The 21069-nt window shown below is 41.8% G+C and overlaps 1 protein-coding gene across 2 annotated transcripts in view; it reads left to right on the top strand.

Annotated features, from left to right (window-relative positions):
* Positions 1-21069, top strand: part of cacna1c (calcium channel, voltage-dependent, L type, alpha 1C subunit) — a 243825-nt gene that overhangs the window by 75180 nt on the left and 147576 nt on the right. For both annotated transcript variants that reach the window (XM_062994612.1, XM_062994606.1), the window contains exon 9: positions 9156-9328. In XM_062994612.1, coding sequence (XP_062850682.1) covers positions 9156-9328 — 173 coding nt within the window. The remainder of the gene's footprint in view (positions 1-9155; positions 9329-21069) is intronic.

The following is a 21069-nucleotide window of genomic DNA, read 5'->3' as shown; positions in this document are numbered from 1 at the left end:
TCATGCGATACCATTCATTTGTCTTCAATTTAATTTTCGAAAAAATCGTATCCAGTAGGATACGATTTTTCCCCCGATTTTTTCGAAAATTAAATTGAAGACAAATTATGACTAAGTTTTTTTTTATTACTTCTCTTTAAAATAAAATATTGTATTTGTGCTTATCTTTTATTTATCTAAATAATGAATGCCCTTTTATTTCTGAGGTAGGTGCAAACTACAGTATATGCAAAACAATGCTGGTTTAACTTTAATATAGCGCCAGTGCCCTCTGCTGTTTAAAGTGAATATCGATTCATCTTAAATGAATAACCGATTCAAATCGTGGCACATGATTTTTAACTGTCCTGTGGTGCATTGTTACATCCCTTATATCGTGCCTTTTTGATGATTTTCAATCTAAACTGGTTGTGCACCCATTTGGCATGCAAGTGAAACATTTCATTCTTTAAACTAGCTTTTTACAATTTTTAACAATTACAACACACCAGAGATCAGACCACAGATACTATTAATTAATGCACTGTAAAGCTTTATATATTACAAAATAGTGAATTATTGTCCACTTTTTGAGTCAAACTAAATTATTTTATGACCATGATTTCATTTAACATAATTTTATTTATGTATGGATGACGTTATTCAACCTTGCATACCACATGAATGTGTAAGTACTTCATTAGTGCAGAGACATTATACTGTACATTATTTTAAATGTGTTGGAACCAGATCTAACTGAAATGTATGTTACCAATTAATAATGGAATGTGTCGAGTTATAAAATCAGCATAACCCAGCTCTTCACGAAACAGTAAAAAATCAAGTCTACCCCTCTCAGTTGTCTTTAGAAGTCTTTAGATGTTACCTTGTATTAGAACTTTCAAACTGGTTTTAACAGAAGGAGTCGGGTTTAGGTTCCCAGAGTAGTTCCACAATGCAGACATTAAACTTTTTCTTCTTAGGAGATGGCTTCCTTCTCTTCTCTTGTCTGAGGCACAGAGATCAGTGGTAGGAGTCACAAGATGAGTTTAAGTGAAGAGGTTTTGATTCTTTATGTGCAGCTAAATTAAAAGCATAGGCTCAAAGCTTTACCCTGGCCAGTGTCAAAGTTGCGAATGCTTACAACCAGTTGAAGCGATATTTGTGAATGACACTGAACCGTTTCTTGAATTGAAGCTAACAACGCTAAGATCTTCCAAAGTCTCTCTTAGAACAGTTACCGCTCTTTTTCAGAGAATGTGGGAGGTGTGGTTTCTGGTGGATGTAGCCAGTGGGAAGTACAGTCCTCACACAATAAGCTGACAGAACCTTCGAAATCAAATCTATGAAAACATGAATTGAAAATGCAACACAGTTATATGAATTAAGTTAACCTAAGTGATGAAAATTCAACACAATGATTAAATCATAAATGTTTGTAATGTAAATTTTAAAGATTCAGGAGAGGTCAAGGACAAAAAAGGAATGGAAGGGCAAGAAAACATTTAAAAACTGAGTTTCTTCTGTAAGAGACCAGAAGAAGTCCAGCAAGAACCTGGCTCAGCATCTGGCAGCTTCATCAAAATGCCAAGTTGACCCTTCTACCCTACCCTTTGACCAGGAATGCTCTTTTTGTAATGGTAGCACCCCCAAAAAACACTTTCATAGAAGGGGGAATAGTGGAAATGCTAAGATATGCTAAAGAATGGAATAGGGATCAGTGAGAAAGAGAATTATAGAGTGACAAATCCAAGTTTTAAAATTTTGTGTCCTATCGTCAACAATATGTAAGAAAAAGAGTTGTAGAAAGATTCCTTCGGCTTTCAGTGAAACATGGTAGAAGGTCTGTCCTGGTTTGGGGCTGCATTTTTGCCAGTGATGTTGGCTCTATTGTTCAAAATAATGGGACCATAAATGCTGAAAAGTACAAACAGGTTTTAATTTATCATGCCATTCCTTCTGGAAAGTGTCTGATTGGGAATGGTTATATTTTTCAGCATGATAACTATATTAATAATGGTCATTATGGTTTTATATATATATATATATATATATATATACAGTATATATATATATATATATATATATATATATATACAGTGGGGTCAAAAAGTATTTAGTCAGCCACTGATTGTGCAGGTTCTCCTACTTAGAAAGATGAGAGAGGTCTGTAATTTTCATCATAGGTACACTTCAACTATGAGAGACAAAATGAGAAAAAAAAATCCAGGAAATCACATTGTAGGATTTTTTAAGAATTTATTTGTAAATTATGGTGGAAAATAAGTATTTGGTCAATAACAAAAGTTCAACTCAATACTTTGTAACATAACCTTTGTTGGCAATGACAGAGGTCAAACGTTTCCTGTAAGTCTTCACCAGGTTTGCACACACTGTAGCTGGTATTTTGGCCCATTCCTCCATGCAGATCTCCTCTAGAGCAGTGATGTTTTGGGGCTGTCGCTGGGCAACACGGACTCCACAAGGCTAGGCCACTCCAGGACCTTGAAATGCTTTTTACGGAGCCACTCCTTCGTTGCCCGAGCGGTGTGTTTGGGATCATTGTCATGCTGGAAGACCCAGCCACGTTCCATCTTCAATGCTCTCACTGATGGAAGGAGGTTTTGGCTTAAAATCTCACGATACATGGCCCCATTCATTCTTCCCTTAACACGGATCAGTCGTCCTCTCCCCTTTGCAGAAAAACAGCCCCAAAGCATGATGTTTCCACCCCCATGCTTCACAGTAGGTATGGTGTTCTTGGGTTCTTCTTCTTCCTCCAAACACGACAAGTTGAGTTTTTACCAAAAAGTTCCATTTTGGTTTCACCTGACCACATGATATTCTCCCAATCCTCTTCTGGATCATCCATATGCTCTCTGGCAAACTTCAGACGGGCCTGGACATGTACTGGCTTAAGCAGGGGGACACGCCTGGCACTGCAGGATTTGAGTCCCTCTCGGCGTAGTGTGTTACTGATGGTAGCCTTTGTTACTTTGGTCCCAGCTCTCTGCAGGTCATTCATCAGGTCCCTCCGTGTAGTTCTGGGATTTTTGCTCACCGTTCTCATGATCATTTTGACCCCACGGGATGAGATCTTGACCCAAAGGGAGATTATCAATGGTCTTGTATGTCTTCCATTTTCTTACAATTGCTCCCACAGTTGATTTATTCACACCAACCTGCTTGCCTACTGTAGATTCACTCTTCCCAGCCTGGTGCAGGTCTACAATTTTCTTCCTGGTGTCCTTCGACAGCTCTTTGGTCTTGGCCATGGTTGAGTTTGGAGTCTGACTGTTTGAGGCGGTGGACAGGTGTCTTTTATACAGATAACGAGGTCAAACAGGTGCCATTAATACAGGTAACGAGTGGAGGACAGAAGAGCTTCTTAAAGAAGAAGTTACAGGTCTGTGAGAGCCAGATATCTTGCTTGTTTGTTATTGACCAAATACTTATTTTCCACCATAATTTACGAATAAATTCTTTAAAAATCCTACAATGTGATTTCCTGGATTTTTTTTTCTCATTTTGTCTCTCATAGTTGAAGTGTACCTATGATGAAAATTACAGACCTCTCTCATCTTTCTAAGTAGGAGAACCTGCACAATCAGAGGCTGACTAAATACTTTTTGACCCTACTGTATATATATATATATATATATACAGGTTCTTCTCAAAAAATTAGCATATTGTGATAAAGTTAATTATTTTCCATAATGTAATGATAAAAATTAAACTTTCATATATTTTAGATTCATTGCACACCAACTGAAATATTTCAGGTCTTTTATTGTTTTAATACTGATGATTTTGGCATACAGCTCTAAAAAAATTAGCATATTTCATCCGACCAATAAAAGAAAAGTGTTTTTAATACAAAAAAAGTCAACCTTCAAATAATTATGTTCAGTTATGCACTCAATACTTGGTCGGGAATCCTTTTGCAGAAATGACTGCTTCAATGCGGCGTGGCATGGAGGCAATCAGCCTGTGGCACTGCTGAGGTGTTATGGAGGCCCAGGATGCTTCGATAGCGGCCTTAAGCTCATCCAGAGTGTTGGGTCTTGTGTCTCTCAACTTTCTCTTCACAATATCCCACAGATTCTCTATGGGGTTCAGGTCAGGAGAGTTGGCAGGCCAATTGAGCACAGTAATACCATGGTCAGTAAACCATTCACCAGTGGTTTTGGCACTGTGAGCAGGTGCCAGGTCGTGCTGAAAAATGAAATCTTCATCTCCATAAAGCTTTTCAGCAGATGGAAGCATGAAGTGCTCCAAAATCTCCTGATAGCTAGCTGCATTGACCCTGCCCTTGATAAAACACAGTGGACCAACACCAGCAGCTGACATGGCACCCCAGACCATCACTGACTGTGGGTACTTGACACTGGACTTCAGGCATTTTGGCATTTCCTTCTCCCCAGTCTTCCTCCAGACTCTGGCACCTTGATTTCCGAATGACATGCAAAATTTGCTTTCATCCGAAAACAGTACTTTGGACCACTGAGCAACAGTCCAGTGCTGCTTCTCTGTAGCCCAGGTCAGGCGCTTCTGCCACTGTTTCTGGTTCAAAAGTGGCTTGACCTGGGGAATGCGGCACCTGTAGCCCATTTCCTGCACACGCCTGTGCACGGTGGCTCTGGATGTTTCTACTCCAGACTCAGTCCACTGCTTCCGCAGGTCCCCCAAGGTCTGGAATCGGCCCTTCTCCACAATCTTCCTCAGGGTCCGGTCACCTCTTCTCGTTGTGCAGCGTTTTCTGCCACACTTTTTCCTTCCCACAGACTTCCCACTGAGGTGCCTTGATACAGCACTCTGGGAACAGCCTATTCGTTCAGAAATTTCTTTCTGTGTCTTACCCTCTTGCTTGAGGGTGTCAATGATGGCCTTCTGGACAGCAGTCAGGTCGGCAGTCTTACCCATGATTGCAGTTTTGAGTAATGAACCAGGCTGGGAGTTTTTAAAAGCCTCAGGAATCTTTTGCAGGTGTTTAGAGTTAATTCGTTGATTCAGATGATTAGGTTAATAGCTCGTTTAGAGAACCTTTTCATGATATGCTAATTTTTTGAGAGGAATTTTGGGTTTTCATGAGCTGTATGCCAAAATCATCAGTATTAAAACAATAAAAGACCTGAAATATTTCAGTTGGTGTGCAATGAATCTAAAATATATGAAAGTTTAATTTTTATCATTACATTATGGAAAATAATGAACTTTATCACAATATGCTAATTTTTTGAGAAGGACCTGTATATATATATATATACACACACACACACACACATATACAGGGGTTGGACAATGAAACTGAAACACCTGGTTTTAGACCACAATAATTTATTAGTATGGTGTAGGGCCTCCTTTTGCGGCCAATACAGCGTCAATTCGTCTTGGAAATGACATATACAAGTCCTGCACAGTGGTCAGAGGGATTTTAAGCCATTCTTCTTGCAGGATAGTGGCCAGGTCACTACGTGATGCTGGTGGAGGAAAACGTTTCCTGACTCGCTTCTCCAAAACACCCCAAAGTGGCTCAATAATATTTAGATCTGGTGACTGTGCAGGCCATGGGAGATGTTCAACTTCACTTTCATGTTCATCAAACCAATCTTTCACCAGTCTTGCTGTGTGTATTGGTGCATTGTCATCCTGATACACGGCACCGCCTTCAGGATACAATGTTTGAACCATTGGATGCACATGGTCCTCCAGAATGGTTCGGTAGTCCTTGGCAGTGACACGCCCATCTAGCACAAGTATTGGGCCAAGGGAATGCCATGATATGGCAGCCCAAACCATCACTGATCCACCCCCATGCTTCACTCTGGGCATGCAACAGTCTGGGTGGTACGCTTCTTTGGGGCTTCTCCACACCGTAACTCTCCCGGATGTGGGGAAAACAGTAAAGGTGGACTCATCAGAGAACAATACATGTTTCACATTGTCCACAGCCCAAGATTTGCGCTCCTTGCACCATTGAAACCGACGTTTGGCATTGGCACGAGTGACCAAAGGTTTTGCTATAGCAGCCCAGCCGTGTATATTGACCCTGTGGAGCTCCCGACGGACAGTTCTGGTGGAAACAGGAGAGTCGAGGTGCACATTTAATTCTGCCGTGGTTTTATGTTTTTTGGATACAATCCGGGTTAGCACCCGAACATCCCTTTCAGACAGCTTCCTCTTGCGTCCACAGTTAATCCTGTTGGATGTGGTTTGTCCTTCTTGGTGGTATGCTGACATTACCCTGGATACCGTGGCTCTTGATACATCACAAAGACTTGCTGTCTTGGTCACAGATGCGCCAGCAAGACGTGCACCAACAATTTGTCTTTTGAACTCTGGTATGTCACCCATAATGTTGTGTGCATTGCAATATTTTGAGCAAAACTGTGCTCTTACCCTGCTAATTGAACCTTCACACTCTGCTCTTACTGGTGCAATGTGCAATTAATGAAGATTGGCCACCAGACTGGTCCAATTTAGCCATGAAACCTCCCACACTAAAATGACAGGTGTTTCAGTTTCATTGTCCAACCCCTGTATATACAGTGTATCACAAAAGTGAGTACACCCCTCACATTTCTGCAAATATTTCATTATATCTTTTCATGGGACAACACTATAGACATGAAACTTGGATATAACTTAGTCAGTGTACAGCTTGTATAGCAGTGTAGATTTACTTTCTTCTAAAATAACTTAACACACAGCCATTAATGTCTAAATGGCTGGCAACATAAGTGAGTACACCCCACAGTGAACATGTCCAAATTGTGCCCAAATGTGTCGTTGTCCCTCCCTGGTGTCATGTGTCAAGATCCCAGGTGTAAATGGGGAGCAGGGCTGTTAAATTTGGTGTTTTGGGTACAATTCTCTCATACTGGCCACTGGATATTCAACATGGCACCTCATGGCTCAAGAACTCTCTGAGGATGTGAGAAATAGAATTGTTGCTCTCCACAAAGATGGCCTGGGCTTTAAGAAGATTGCTAACACCCTGAAACTGAGCTACAGCATGGTGGCCAAGGTCATACAGCGGTTTTCCAGGACAGGTTTCACTCGGAACAGGCTTCGCCAGGGTCGACCAAAGAAGTTGAGTCCACGTGTTCGGCGTCATATCCAGAGGTTGGCTTTAAAAAATAGACACATGAGTGCTGCCAGCATTGCTGCAGAGGTTGAAGACGTGGGAGGTCAGCCTGTCAGTGCTCAGACCATACGCCGCACACTGCATCAACTCGGTCTGCATGGTCGTCATCCCAGAAGGAAGCTGACGCACAAGAAAGCCAGCAAACGGTTTGCTGAAGACAAGCAGTCCAAGAACATGGATTACTGGAATGCCCTGTGGTCTGACGAGACCAAGATAAACTTGTTTGGCTCAGATGGTGTCCAGCATGTGTGGCGGCGCCCTGGTGAGAAGTACCAAGACAACTGTATCTTGCCTACAGTCAAGCATGGTGGTGGTAGCATCATGGTCTTGGGCTGCATGAGTGTTGCTGGCACTGGGGAGCTGCAGTTCATTGAGGGAAACATGAATTCCAACATGTACTGTGACATTCTGAAACAGAGCATGATCCCACAACCTCCAAGATGACAACTGCCTTGTTGAGGAAGCTGAAGGTAAAGGTGATGGACTAAACCCAATTGAGCACCTGTGGCGCATCCTCAAGTGGAAGGTGGAGGAGTTCAAGGTGTCTAACATCCACCAGCTCTGTGATGTCATCATGGAGGAGTGGAAGAGGATTCCAGTAGCAACCTGTGCAGCTCTGGTGAATTCCATGCCCAGGAGGGTTAAGGCAGTGCTGGATAATAATGGTGGTCACATAAAATATTGACACTTTGGGCACAATTTGGACATGTTCACTGTGGGGTGTACTCACTTATGTTGCCAGCCATTTAGACATTAATGGCTGTGTGTTGAGTTATTTTCAGAAGACAGTAAATCTACACTGCTATACAAGTTGTACACTGACTACTCTAAGTTATATCCAAGTTTTATTTCTATAGTGTTGTCCCATGAAAATATATAATAAAATATTTGCAGAAATGTGAGGGGTGTACTCACTTTTGTGATACACTGTATATATATACATACATACTGTACATACACACATATATACATACATATATATATATATATATATATATATATATATATATATATATATATATACACGTGTGTGTGTGTGTAGTACTGTGCAAAAATCGGTTGTTTTAGCAACGTTTAATGACCATCCATATTTATTAAAAAAAAATTTTTGTATATATATATATATAAATATATATATATATATATATATACGTGTATATATATACACTGGTATTTGTTTATATGATTTATATATACTGTATATGTATGTATAAATTGTCTACAAAAATTGTCAGTGTGTGACAAGACCTAAAAATGACTGCAAGGAAAAGAGCACTAATGTTTTAAAGAAAACAAAAAGTTCTTCATGTAACCTGAAATTCGAATCAGAAATCTGATTGGACTGGAAAGACAAAACCCTTAACAGACAAAGTGGAATTGGATGGAAGAGGAGAGTACAGGAATGGAAAGAACAGAAAAGAATAAGTTCAAATTTAATTGTATTAGTGTTAATTGTTTTAACATTAAATGTTTTTGACTGGGATCTGATATTATTATAAAAAATACAAATAATAATGTAAAATAACAATACTACATATTTAAATTAACATTGCAAACAAAATGCTTTACAAAAATTCTAAATTACAGCACAAAATTAAAAACAGTAAGATTAAAAACAAGTAAGAAAAATTTGGGAGTAGTACAATGGTAGTTTGTTTTTTCTTCAATGGTAGCCTTTTTTCTTTAAAGGTCTTAGATTTCAGAAGAAGGTCAGGTTTTAGACAGACTTTGAATTGGATTTTGCAAATGTGTGTTGCATTATTTATACATTTAGGATAAGAATTGTCATGTTTTGGGCATTTAAGTGTAATGTTGTTTGTCTATTTATTTATATATGTATACTATGGGTACCGTTGATGAGTGAGGTGATGTGTTTAAGATAATGACGACTCATAAGTTGTTCATATATAAGTTGACTTATATTATAAGTTCCATGTAATGTGTGTGTGTGTGTGTGTGTGTGAAGTTTGGAAATCAGAAGTTTCTTTTTTTTTTTCTTTCTTTCTGTTCTGTCTTTCACTGTACTTAGGGAGTTCTCTAAGGAGCGTGAAAAGGCAAAAGCACGTGGAGATTTCCAAAAATTAAGAGAAAAGCAGCAGCTTGAAGAGGATCTGAAGGGCTACCTTGACTGGATTACACAAGCTGAGGACATAGACCCAGAAAATGATGAAGATGGATTAGAAGATGAAAAGCACAGAAATTGTGAGTAGACGCATAAGTTCACACTAGAACAAAATGAATGTAAGTATGAGAAAGTTTCATCACACACACACAAAGTTTCGTCAATTAAAAAAAATAAATAAAGAAGATACATAGTATGTTATATATGATATGACAGGATTTAAGCACCCCTCCCTAATCTTTGGTTGCAAAACCTATGGCAGTAATGACAGCCTTTAAAGCAGGGGTGTCAAACTCACGACCCGCGGGCCAGATCCGGCCCGCCACGTCATTTTATGTGGCCCGCGAGAGGTTTAACGACTGTATGATTGTTGTGATGGTTCGAGTCGTTACAGAGATGTGCTTATAATTTAACGGGACTCCTGCGCCTTTAAGAGACAACCGTGACATCGTAGTCATGGCAACTAACTTTAACCTTCGCTAAGAAACCATGTGACTTTTACGGCAAAGAGAACGCGAAGTAGCGTAGTCAGTAATGTAAACAATAATAAATAAATATAAATAATTATCTTTCAGTATAATACCAAAGCATCGTCTGTAAGTAGTGGCTTTTATATTCTCAGTTGTTAGTAAATGTTTAGTGAGTATATCACAGCGTTTTAGTTAAATTTACTGTAATTAAATACTGTTGTTACGTTACTATAGCAATTAGTATCTTTACACAAAATTTAAACTCGTTAGCGTTATTTTACGTTTGGTTAAATCTCATATTGTACCAGATGTAACACTTGACTACAGCTGTGTGCCTTTACTGTATTAAGTTCTTTATTGTTTTTATTGTTTGTATTTTTACTTCATTTTGATGCACACAGTGTATCACACAGCTGGCGAGCAAATAAACCGACTGTATTCTGAAGGGAGCTGTCTGTCTGTCTGTCTGTCTAGCTAGGAAAGGGGGATAAACTATTAGTGAGGGCAGAATGATTGTCTTAAAAATACACTGTAAAACCCTAAACAAACTGCATCTTTCAAAATGCATGCTGATTTTGTGACCTGCAAAGTGACACAGCCCGCCAGTAGATGATGTTACACATATTTACACATGATCCTAAAATGTACAAGAAGATAAGTAAGAAAATTAAGCATAAGGAGGAAATTTAATGCTGATGTGGCCCTCGGTGAAAATGAGTTTGACACCCCTGCTTTAAAAGTGTGCTTTTGTGAGCTTTTGTGAGCTTCTGTGAGCTTTTTGCACCTGCCTTCTGGCAGTAATCTTCCACTGCAATTCTCCCAATTCTCTTAAATGTTTGCAGGATTCCTCTTCCCAAGTAGAGATTTCAGCTCTCTCCAAAGATTTTCAGTTGTTTTGATCAGGACTCATTGTTGACCAGTTTTAAACAGTATTTTTTTTCCTTCTTAAATATTCTTGTAGACTTGTGGGTGTGTGCTTAAAGTCATTATCCTGCTTAACCATTTTGACACAAGCTTAGTTTTCTTACACTTCTCACATTTTGCTTTTAAATGTTCTAATAATTTTCTGATTTCATTGTTCCTGTAACATTTATAAGGCCACCAGTCTCAGAGACAGCAAAACAGCCCCACAATATTGTGCATCCTCCATCATGTTTCACTGTAGGTAGGGTACATTTTACAACCCCAAATCGGGCGGCACGGTGGCTAAGTGGGTAGCACTGTCGCCTCACAGCAAGAAGGTCCTGAGTTCGATCCCCAGGTGGGGCGGTCTGGGTCCTTTCTGTGTGGAGTTTGCATGTTCTCCCCGTGTCTGCGTGGGTTTACTCCGGGAGCTCCGGTTTCCTCCCACAGTCCAAAAACATGCAAGTGAGGTAAATTGGAGACGCTAAATTGTCCATGACTGTGTTCGATATAACCTTGTGAACTGATGAACCTTGTGTGAAGATAAACTACCGTTTCCTGTCATGAATGTAACCAAACGTGTAAAACATGACGTTAAAATCCTAATAAACAAACAAACAACCCCAAATCGGAAAAAGTTGGGACAGCATGGAAAATGCAAATAATTTTTTACATTTACTTTGACTTTTATTTCATTGCACACAGGATGGACCTGAGATATTTCATGTTTTTATTTTCTGGTCAGCTTAATTCAACTTAACTCAATGGAATGCAACACATTCCAAAAAAAGTTAGGACAGTAAAGCATTTACCACTTTGTAAAGTTGTCATTCCTTTTCACCACACTTTAAAGATGTCTTGGCACCGAGGATACCAAGTGATTTAGTTTTTATTTAGGTTTTATTTTGTCCCATTCTTTCAGCAAACACATCTTAAGATTTGTTACAGTATGGGGTCGTTGTTGTCACATTTTTCGTTTCAAAATTCTCCACACATTCTCTATTGGGGACAGGTCAGGAGTGCAGGCAGGCCAGTCCAGTACCCGTACACTCCTCTTCCGCAGCCATGCCTTTGTAATGTGTGCAGCATGTGGTTCTTGTTGAAAAATGCATGGAGGTCCCTGGAAAAGATGACGTCTTGTAGGCAGCATATGTTGCTCTAAGATCTCAATATACTTTTCTGCATTAACACTGCATCACAGAAGTGTAAGTTACCTTTGCTAAGGGCATTGACACAGCCCCATACCATGACAGACCCTGACTTTTGGATTTGTTGCTGATAATAGTCTGGATGGTCCTTTTCGTCTTTGGTTTGAAGCACACAGCATCCATTTTTTTCCAAAAAAAAAAAAGACCTGGAATGCTAATTCATCTGACCACAATACACATTTCCACTGTTTTATGGCCCATTCCCGAGAAGTAGGCTGTTCGAAATCCTAGATGCTTTACTACCCTCACTAGGAAGGTATCTTAAAATTTCAGCGCTATATTGACTCAAGAACGAGTGAGTAAATTTTCAGTACATGAAGGGAGATGTTACTTGACATGCTAGCGCGTTGTGCCACCTCATCCCATTGGTTTTAATGGCATGATGCTAACTGTGTTAGCTTAGTAAGCGAAACCCGATGTTATGCGTATCTAACATCTACTTATCTGTTATCTAAGTAGTGCATTCGAATAACTTGCCTTATGAGTTAATGACTTATTAGAATCCTCTCTACTGAGGCAGCTGCCTATTTAGACAGTAAGACAGCTCCCTAGGTTTTCGAACACACCCAGTGTATATATACACTGCGTCTAAAATACTCATACCAGAAAAACAAACACAACTATGTCATGGCGCTGCTAAAAATGGTCCAGCACCCAAATGATGTCTGATCACTGGGGGTCTCTTTTGATTGATAAATGGGATACAAGGGGTTTACAGAGTGTATAGAGCTATGGTCAGTAATTGTAAGAGTACAAACTTCATCTGTGTGGTAGGTGTGGTTTTTACAATAATCACTAAATGTGTATACGAAATATAGTGCTAGCATGTATATACAGTGCCAACAGAAAGTATTCACACCCCTTCACTTTTTCCACATTTTGTTACATTACAGACATATTTGAAATCCGATTTGAGTGTAGTTTTCTTTTAAAAAATCTACACGAAATAGCCCATAATGACAAAGTGAAAACATGTTTTTAGACATTTTTGTAAATCTTTTAAAAATGTAAACATTTAAACATAATAGGTTCATAAGTATTCACACCCTTTGCTATGACGCTCAAAATTGAGCTCAGGTGCATCCAGTTTACACTGATCATCCTTGAGATGTTTCTACAACTTGATTGGAGACAACCTGTGGTAAATTCAGTTGATTGAACATAATTTGGAATGGCACACACTTGTCTATAAAAGGTCTCACAGTTGACAGTGCATATTAGAGCAGAAACCAAGCAATTAAGTCAAAGGAATTGTCTTTAGACCTCCGAGACCGGATTGTGTCAAGGCACAAATCTGGGGAAGGATACAAAAAAATTTCGGCATCATTGAAGGTCCCAAAAAGCATTGTGGTCTCCATTATTCGGAAATGGAAGAAGTTTGGAACCACCAGAACCCTCCCTAGATCTGGCCGCCCGACCAAACTGAGTAATCGGTGAAGGAAGGGCCTTGGTCAGAGAGGTGACCAAGAACCCAATGGTCACTAAGGCAGAGCTCCAGTGTTCCCTTGTGGAGATAGGACAACCATCCAGTAGGTCAACCATTGCTAACACATTCCACCAATCAGGCCTTTATGGTAGAGTGGCCACTCCTCACTAAAAGGCACATGGCAGCCCGCTTGGAGTTTGCCAAAAAGCACCTTAAGGATTCTCAGACCAGAGTAATCAAAATTTTCTGGTCTGATGAAACCAAAATAGAACTTTTTGGCCTGAACTACAAGCGTCATGTCTGGAGAAAAACAGGCACTGCTCATCACCTGGCTAACACCATCCCTACTGTCAACCATGGTGGTGGCAGCATCATGCTGTGGGGATGTTTTTCTGCGGCAGGAACTGGGCGACTAGTCCGCATAGAGGGTAAGATGACAGCAGCCAAATATAGAGAGATTCTTCAAGAAAACCTGCTCCAGAGTGCTCTGGAACTCAGACTAGGGCGACGATTCATCTTCCAACACGACAATGACCCAAAGCACACAGCCAAGATAACAAAGGAGTGGCTTCAGGAGCAGTCTGTGAATGTCCTTGAGTGGCCCAACCAGAGCCCGGACTTGAATCCAATTGAACATCTCTGGAAAGACCTAAAAATGGCTGTCTACAGACGCTGCCCATCCAACCTGACTGAGGTTGAGAGGATCTGCAGAGAAGAATGGGAGAAAATGCCCGAAAACAGGTGTGCCAAGCTTGTACAGACATACCCAAGAAGACTTGCGGCTGTCATTGCTGCCAAAGGTGCTTCAACAAAATATTAAGCCATGGGTGTGAATACTTATGTACCTATTATGTTTAAATGTTTACATTTTTAATAAATTTACAAAAATGTCTAAAAACATGTTTTCACTTTGTCATTATGGGCTATTTCATGTAGATTTTTTAAAAAGAAAACTATACTCAAATCGGTTTTCAAATATGTCTGTAACGTAACAAAATGTGGAAAAAGTGAAGGGGTGTGAATACTTTCTGATGGCACTGTAATATGTTCAGTAGGATAATAATAGAATAATAAATGCTAATAATAATAGATATAAAACTACTAAATAAGTAGATAGTAACTTTATCAATAATGAAGAAGTTATGTAGCTATGTTGACCCAATAGCTTATTACGTACCTTTATTATATTGCTAGCCCTCCTCATGACTTTGGTGTTGTAAATGTCTTTAAATTTTTTTTTTTTTTTTTTTTTTTTTTTTTTTTTTTTTTTTTTTTTTTTTTTTTTTTTAATGTTTTGGGCAGTTCTGACCAGTTAATGCATTATAATGTCATTTGGATGACTCTAGGTCACCAAGGCATTTCCCACCTCTGTCCCACCTGTATATAGTTCTTTTCTCTCTCATTTGTCAGTAGTTGATTTCTTAATGTTGTTGAATGTATTTGGTCCATTGTGCTTTCTGTAACTGGTTGTTTGTAGATGTAATAAAGAACTGGCTCTTATTTTTTTAAGATAAGACAAGATAAAACTTTATTCGTCCCACAGTGGGGAAATTCTTAGATTTTAAAATAAAACATACATTATTAATTAATATTGCAATGCTTTCAGTTATATTGTGTTTTGTGGCATTACTCTTTAATGTGTTCTGGACCCAGGATATTGAGGGCTGGGAGACATGTTATTCAGGGCTCTCAGTTGATTAGATCATGCCTTGAACCTGACTAATGTCTCTTAAGCATTGACTGTATATGACTGTTTAAAATGAAATACACCAAAGTTAAGATTATTTTGTATAAATCTAAAAAGCTGAGGACTTTCTAGGAACTTTGAACTGACCATATCTTGAACCTGCTTTAAACTTGAACAGTAGGGGAAGGTCTGTCTTAATATTTACATGGACAAATTAGGTTTCACTGATATATACAACTACACTACATTGTTATGCAAACAGATGCCATGTTTACTAATAATTGCATGTAAATTGCATAAAAACAATTTGCCTGTGTTACGTGGGGGGAGAAAATAGGACCCAGGATGCAGAGAATAATAACAAAAGATTTTATTAATAAAAGTAAACAAATAATAACCAGGGATATAACATTCAACAAAAGAAAACTCAGCTGAGTCGCGAATCCCCATCGCTGCTTGCGAGGCCGTCGCGACTAGCACTGTAGGGATGGAGCTTCTCCATAGAGGAAATGAGAGAAAACCCCGAACTCGCCTCAGCGCAGCTCGGGGATCAGATGGGTCTGGCACCAGCCGCGTTTCACAACGCAACTGGTGACAGAGCCGATCTATAGGAAACAAGAGAAAACCCGAACTCGCCTCAGCGTAGTCCGAGGAAACCGGTGGCTCTGACACCAGCCGCACCTTGCTGTCACCAGGCAGAAGCACACCTATAGGAAACAAGAGAAAACCCGAACTTGCCTCAGCGTAGTCCGAGGAAACCGGTGGCTCTGTCACCAGCCGCACCTTGCTGTCACCGGGCAGAAGCACACCTATAGGAAACAAGAGAAAACCCTAACTCGCCTCAGCGTAGTCCGGGGAAACCGGTGGCTCTGGCACCAGCCGCACCTTGCTGTCACCGGGCAGAAGCACACCTATAGGAAACAAGAGAAAACCCGAACTCGCCTCAGCGTAGTCCGGGGAAACCGGTGGCTCTGTCACCAGCCGCACCTTGCTGTCACCGGGCAGAAGCACACCTATAGGAAACAAGAGAAAACCCTAACACGCCTGAGCGTAGTCCGGGGAAACCGGTGGCTCTGGCACCAGCCGCACCTTGCTGTCACCGGGCAGAAGCACACCTATAGGAAACGAGAAAAACCCGAACTCGCCTCAGCGTAGTCCGAGGAAACTGGTGGCTCTGGCTCCAGCCGCACCTAGCTGACACCGGGCAGATGCACACCTATAGCACAAGGAACACCCCGAATGCGCCGCAGCATAGTTCGGGGAATCAGACGGCTTTGTCGTCAGCCGCAGCTGGAAAGAAGCCAATCTGTTAAGCCAATCTGTTTAACTCGCCGTCGCGACGTTCGGGAACACACCAAATTCGCCGTCGCGATGTTCGGGGAATCGGGTGGCTATGTCGTCAGCCGCAGCTGGAAAGAAGCCAACCCGATTAGGACAACGAATACGCCGAACTCGCTGTCGCGACGTTCGGGAACACACCGAACTCGCTGTCGCGATGTTCGGGAACACACCGAACTCGCCGTCACGACGTTCGGGGAACCGGGTGGCTATATCGTCAGCCGCAGCTGGAAAGAAGCCAACCCGTTTAGTGCAAGGAACACGCCGAACTCGCCGTCGCGCAGTTCGGGGAATCAGATGGCCATGTCACCGATCGCGCCTCAGCACGACTGGGAAGGAGCACACCTGTTTAGCACAAGGGACACACCGAAATCGCAGTCGTGCAGTTCGGGGAACCCGTTGGCTAGGTCACCAGCCACACCTTGCTGTGGCTGGGGAAAAAACAAAAAGCCGACTTTAACTAAAAGAAACCAAACCAAATGAAACAGGGCTAAAGGCATGACAACCTGTAGCTGCATGGTGCCTGCTTAAATAAGCAGGCACAGCTGCAGGTTGTCAGCCTTAATTAGGAGGCCTCTAATTTAGGGCCTTTGTTCCAGTAGATCTGTAATTCCTGCGACGTCGGGAACCAAGGTAGGTTAACCCCAACGCCGCAGGAAACCTTACAGTACGCCCCTCTCAAAAGGGACTGCTCCTGAGGTCCCAAGCCCCGTAGCCTGAGTCCCCTCGGGTGGACTCAAGCAACCGGAGAGTCAAAGAGGGCCGCTCCTAAGGTCCCAAGCCCCGCAGCCCGAGTCCCCTCGGGTGGACTCAAGCAGCCGGGGAAGCAGCCAGGGAGGCCCCCCCCAAAAAAATTTGGAGAGGGAATGGGGGGTTCTCTGCGGGTCCATTTGATGGTCATGCCTTTCTGTTACGTGGGGGGAGAAAACAGGACCCAGGATGCAGAGAATAATAACAAAAGATTTTATTAATAAAAGTAAACAAATAATAACCAGGGATATAACATTCAACAAAAGAAAACTCAGCTGAGTCGCGAATCCCCATCGCCGCTTGTGAGACCGTCGCGACTAGCATGGAGCTTCTCCATAGAGGAAACGAGAGAAAACCCCGAACTCAGCGCAGCTCGGGGATCAGATGGGTCTGGCACCAGCCGCGTTTCACAATGCAACTGGTGACAGAGCCGATCTATAGGAAACAAGAGAAAACCCAAACTCGCCTCAGCGCAGTCGGAGGAAACCGGTGGCTCTGACACCAGCCGCACCTTGCTGTCACCGGGCAGAAGCACACCTATAGGAAACAAGAGAAAACCCGAACCCGCCTCAGCGTAGTCCGAGGAAACCGGTGGCTCTGTCACCAGCCGCACCTTGCTGTCACCGGGCAGAAGCACACCTATAGGAAACAAGAGTAAACCCGAACTCGCCTCAGCGTAGTCCGGGGAAACCGGTGGCTCTGGCACCAGCCGCACCTTGCTGTCACCGGGCAGAAGCACACCTATAGGAAACAAGAGTAAACCCGAACTCGCCTCAGCGTAGTCCGGGGAAACCGGTGGCTCTGGCACCAGCCGCACCTTGCTGTCACCGGGCAGAAGCACACCTATAGGAAACAAGAGAAAACCCGAACTCGCCTCAGCGTAGTCTGGGGAAACCGGTGGCTCTGGCACCAGCTGCACCTTGCTGTCACCGGGCAGAAGCACACCTATAGGAAACAAGAGAAAAACCCGAACTCGCCTCAGCGTAGTTCGGGAACACACCAAACTCGCCGTTGCGACGTTCGGGGAATCGGGTGGCAATGTCGTCAGCCGCAGCTGGAAAGAAGCCAACCCGATTAGGACAACAAATACGCCGAACTCACTGTCGCGACGTTCGGGAACACACCGAACTCGCCGTCGCGATGTTCGGGAACACACCGAACTCGCCGCCGCGATGTTCGGGAACACACCGAACTCGCCGCCGCGATGTTCGGGAACACACCGAACTCGCCGTCGCGATGTTCGGGAACACACCGAACTCGCCGTTGCGACGTTCGGGGAACCGGGTGGCTATATCGTCAGCCGCAGCTGGAAAGAAGCCAACCCGTTTAGTGCAAGGAACACGCCGAACTCGCCGTCGCGCAGTTCGGGTAATCTGATGGCCATGTCACCGATCGCGCCTCAGCACGACCGGGAAGGAGCACACCTGTTTAGCACAAGGGACCTTGCTGTGGCTGGGGAAAAAACAAAAAGCAGACTTTAACTAAAAGAAACCAAACCAAACCAAACAGGGCTAAAGGCATGACAACCTGTAGCTTCATGGTGCCTGCTTAAATAAGCAGGCACAGCTGCAGGTTGTCAGCCATAATTAGGAGGCCTCTAATTTAAGGCCTTTGTTCCAGAAGATCTGTAATTCCTGCGACGCCGGGAACCAAGGTAGGTTAACCCCAACGCCGCAGGAAACCTTACAGCCTGTGTAGAAAAAAAGGTCCGTCTTCTGGTTTGCAGCAATTCTGTATGCATTGGTTGTCCTAAAAGTTGTGTATGCCATGGGACCACTGATGTGATACAGCATACAGCAGACCTGTCTTTTCCAACTTGGGCTCTTTGTCATGGATATCAGACATGCTGCTCAGAAATCCAAGTCTTGCTCAATTGAAGGCCACCAAAACGACTGCCCAAAAACTCATGTAACGCGGTCAACTTTCTTTTCAGTTTCTGCACAGTTAGTCTGCGGCTAATGGTTCACTTTATTTACTTTTTCATTTAAGGTAGAAAATTGTGTAGTATCTTGCCACACATATTAAAAGACCTGACATTTCTTAGCAAGTAAAGTCTACTCTAACCTTTTCCGTAATGTGCCTTGGGGCTGTGTGTCTAGTCTGTTGTCCAGGTGCACCCCCAGGTTCTTAAATAGGTCTCCACCACCTCCACTTGTGGTGGAGACCTATTTAGGAGACAGTATAGTACCAGGGGTCAGAAGGGATTTAGACCTCCTAAAGTCTTCCACTATCTCCCTGGTTTTGGTTACGTAGAGCAGGAGATTGTTGTTACCACACCACTTAAAAAAGCTATTGATTATGATTATGTGCGGGTGTAGTACTGTCATAGGCCCTATGCTAAACCTGTTAAATAACTGGTTTAGCTCATTGGCCCAATTCATACAATTCATGGCCCCTTCCCGATGACAAACTGCTGGTTTTGAAGCCAGTCATTACATCTTTGCAATTATTTTGCTGCAGTTTCTTTTCCAGTTTCTTCTTGTGAGAGTCCTTGTGCTTTTTTAATTTTCTTTACTTTCAGTTCTCTCTGTATCTGCTGCATTTCCCCCTTGTCCCCAGCTCTGAATTCTCTTTTGTTTAAAAGTGTCTTCAGATTGCTGGTTTATTATCTCAGGTTTATTATTGTTGAAACAGGTTACTTTTCTGGTGGAAATGTTTATGTGTTCTGTGACTCAGTCAATCATGCGTTTAATGTCCTTACCATGTGATTTACGTAAAACATTCCATTCTATGCTCTCCAAATATCCTTGACCACTCCTTCATCCTCTTAGACCTCAGATCCGACATGCAATGGGCCCCTTACAGTGTGTCCACCAGAAAAGGTGACTGTAGAGCATGCCATTTTCTACTACATCCACACCCGTTCTCACCTGGACAATAGAAGCTGCTCTGTCAGGTACTGGACTGGCCTGCCAGGGAGAATGTGTGCAGAACTTATAACAATGAGTCTGTGCACATCCCCTCGGAAGAATCCTTTATTTGAGGAATCAAACGAGATGCAGCTTGTCTCTTTAGCTGATGGGCCAGTAGTCTAGAGGTCTTGTCACCTTGCTCGTAGTAATTGCTACGTGTACGAAGCAGTAATTGTTCTGTCTGTAACTTAAGTCGCCGTTACAGTAGAGCAGGTGATGAGTTGATCGAATTAATTTTATCTAAGTTTGCAATCTTTGACATCAAATCTTGCAACTTGGATTTCTGTAATCTTTTTGAATATGCAGTTCAATAGGCAGGACCCAACAATGTATAGTATAGAGTGAATGAAGTAGCATAAAAAAACAGTTATTCAGTATAGTTCTGGAAACCAACCGTTTAAGGAGGGTGCAAATCTAGTAAGAAAAAAAAAAGTAAGATAAAAACAATAAAATATCACTTTTCCCTATGTCTACTCCATGCCTTACCAAACCTGGAATATCTTATATTAAAAATAGTTTGATGATAGGCAGCATGGTGTGACAAATGGGGAGGGGGTAAATACTTTTTTCACTTTAAAATATTTAGATTTTAGCAACTTAACAGCTTATATGAGAGCATAGTTCATTAAGAAACATTTAGTTTATTGTTACTGCTAGATTTTAATAATGGTGATATGATGAATGGGCTACATAGTCGCAGATCAACCAAAATGACCTTGCTAACAACTGTCAAGTGTTAAATGCAATGAGCGCATAAGCTCTGGACATCAGAGCAATAGGTTCTAATTGACTCGTTGGTGTACATTTAGACATTACGAAAAAAATGCCAAAAAAGTAAATTAGGTAGCGCAATGAAAGTAGAAATCCCCAAAGACTGGGAATGACTGAATAGCATAGAATAGAATAAATTGTGATTTTAACGTCTCACTGTTATTTTATTTTGTAAGTCAATAATAGCTAAAAGAAAATCCTCCGCCCTATTAGAAGAGTCAAAAGGTTTTTAACCCTAGGTTTATAAAAATCCAACTAATGTATAGTAGGAATAAAAAGACTTAAAATATACAACATACAGTTTTTAAAATGTATCATGTACTAGTAATTAAATATTTTTTCTCTATTTTTTTTCT

The sequence above is a fragment of the Trichomycterus rosablanca genome, chromosome 1 (genome assembly GCF_030014385.1).
Source record: "Trichomycterus rosablanca isolate fTriRos1 chromosome 1, fTriRos1.hap1, whole genome shotgun sequence".
NCBI lineage: Eukaryota > Metazoa > Chordata > Actinopteri > Siluriformes > Trichomycteridae > Trichomycterus > Trichomycterus rosablanca.
The sequence above is the reverse complement of the archived record's forward strand: the minus strand, read 5'-3'. Positions and strand labels throughout refer to the sequence as shown.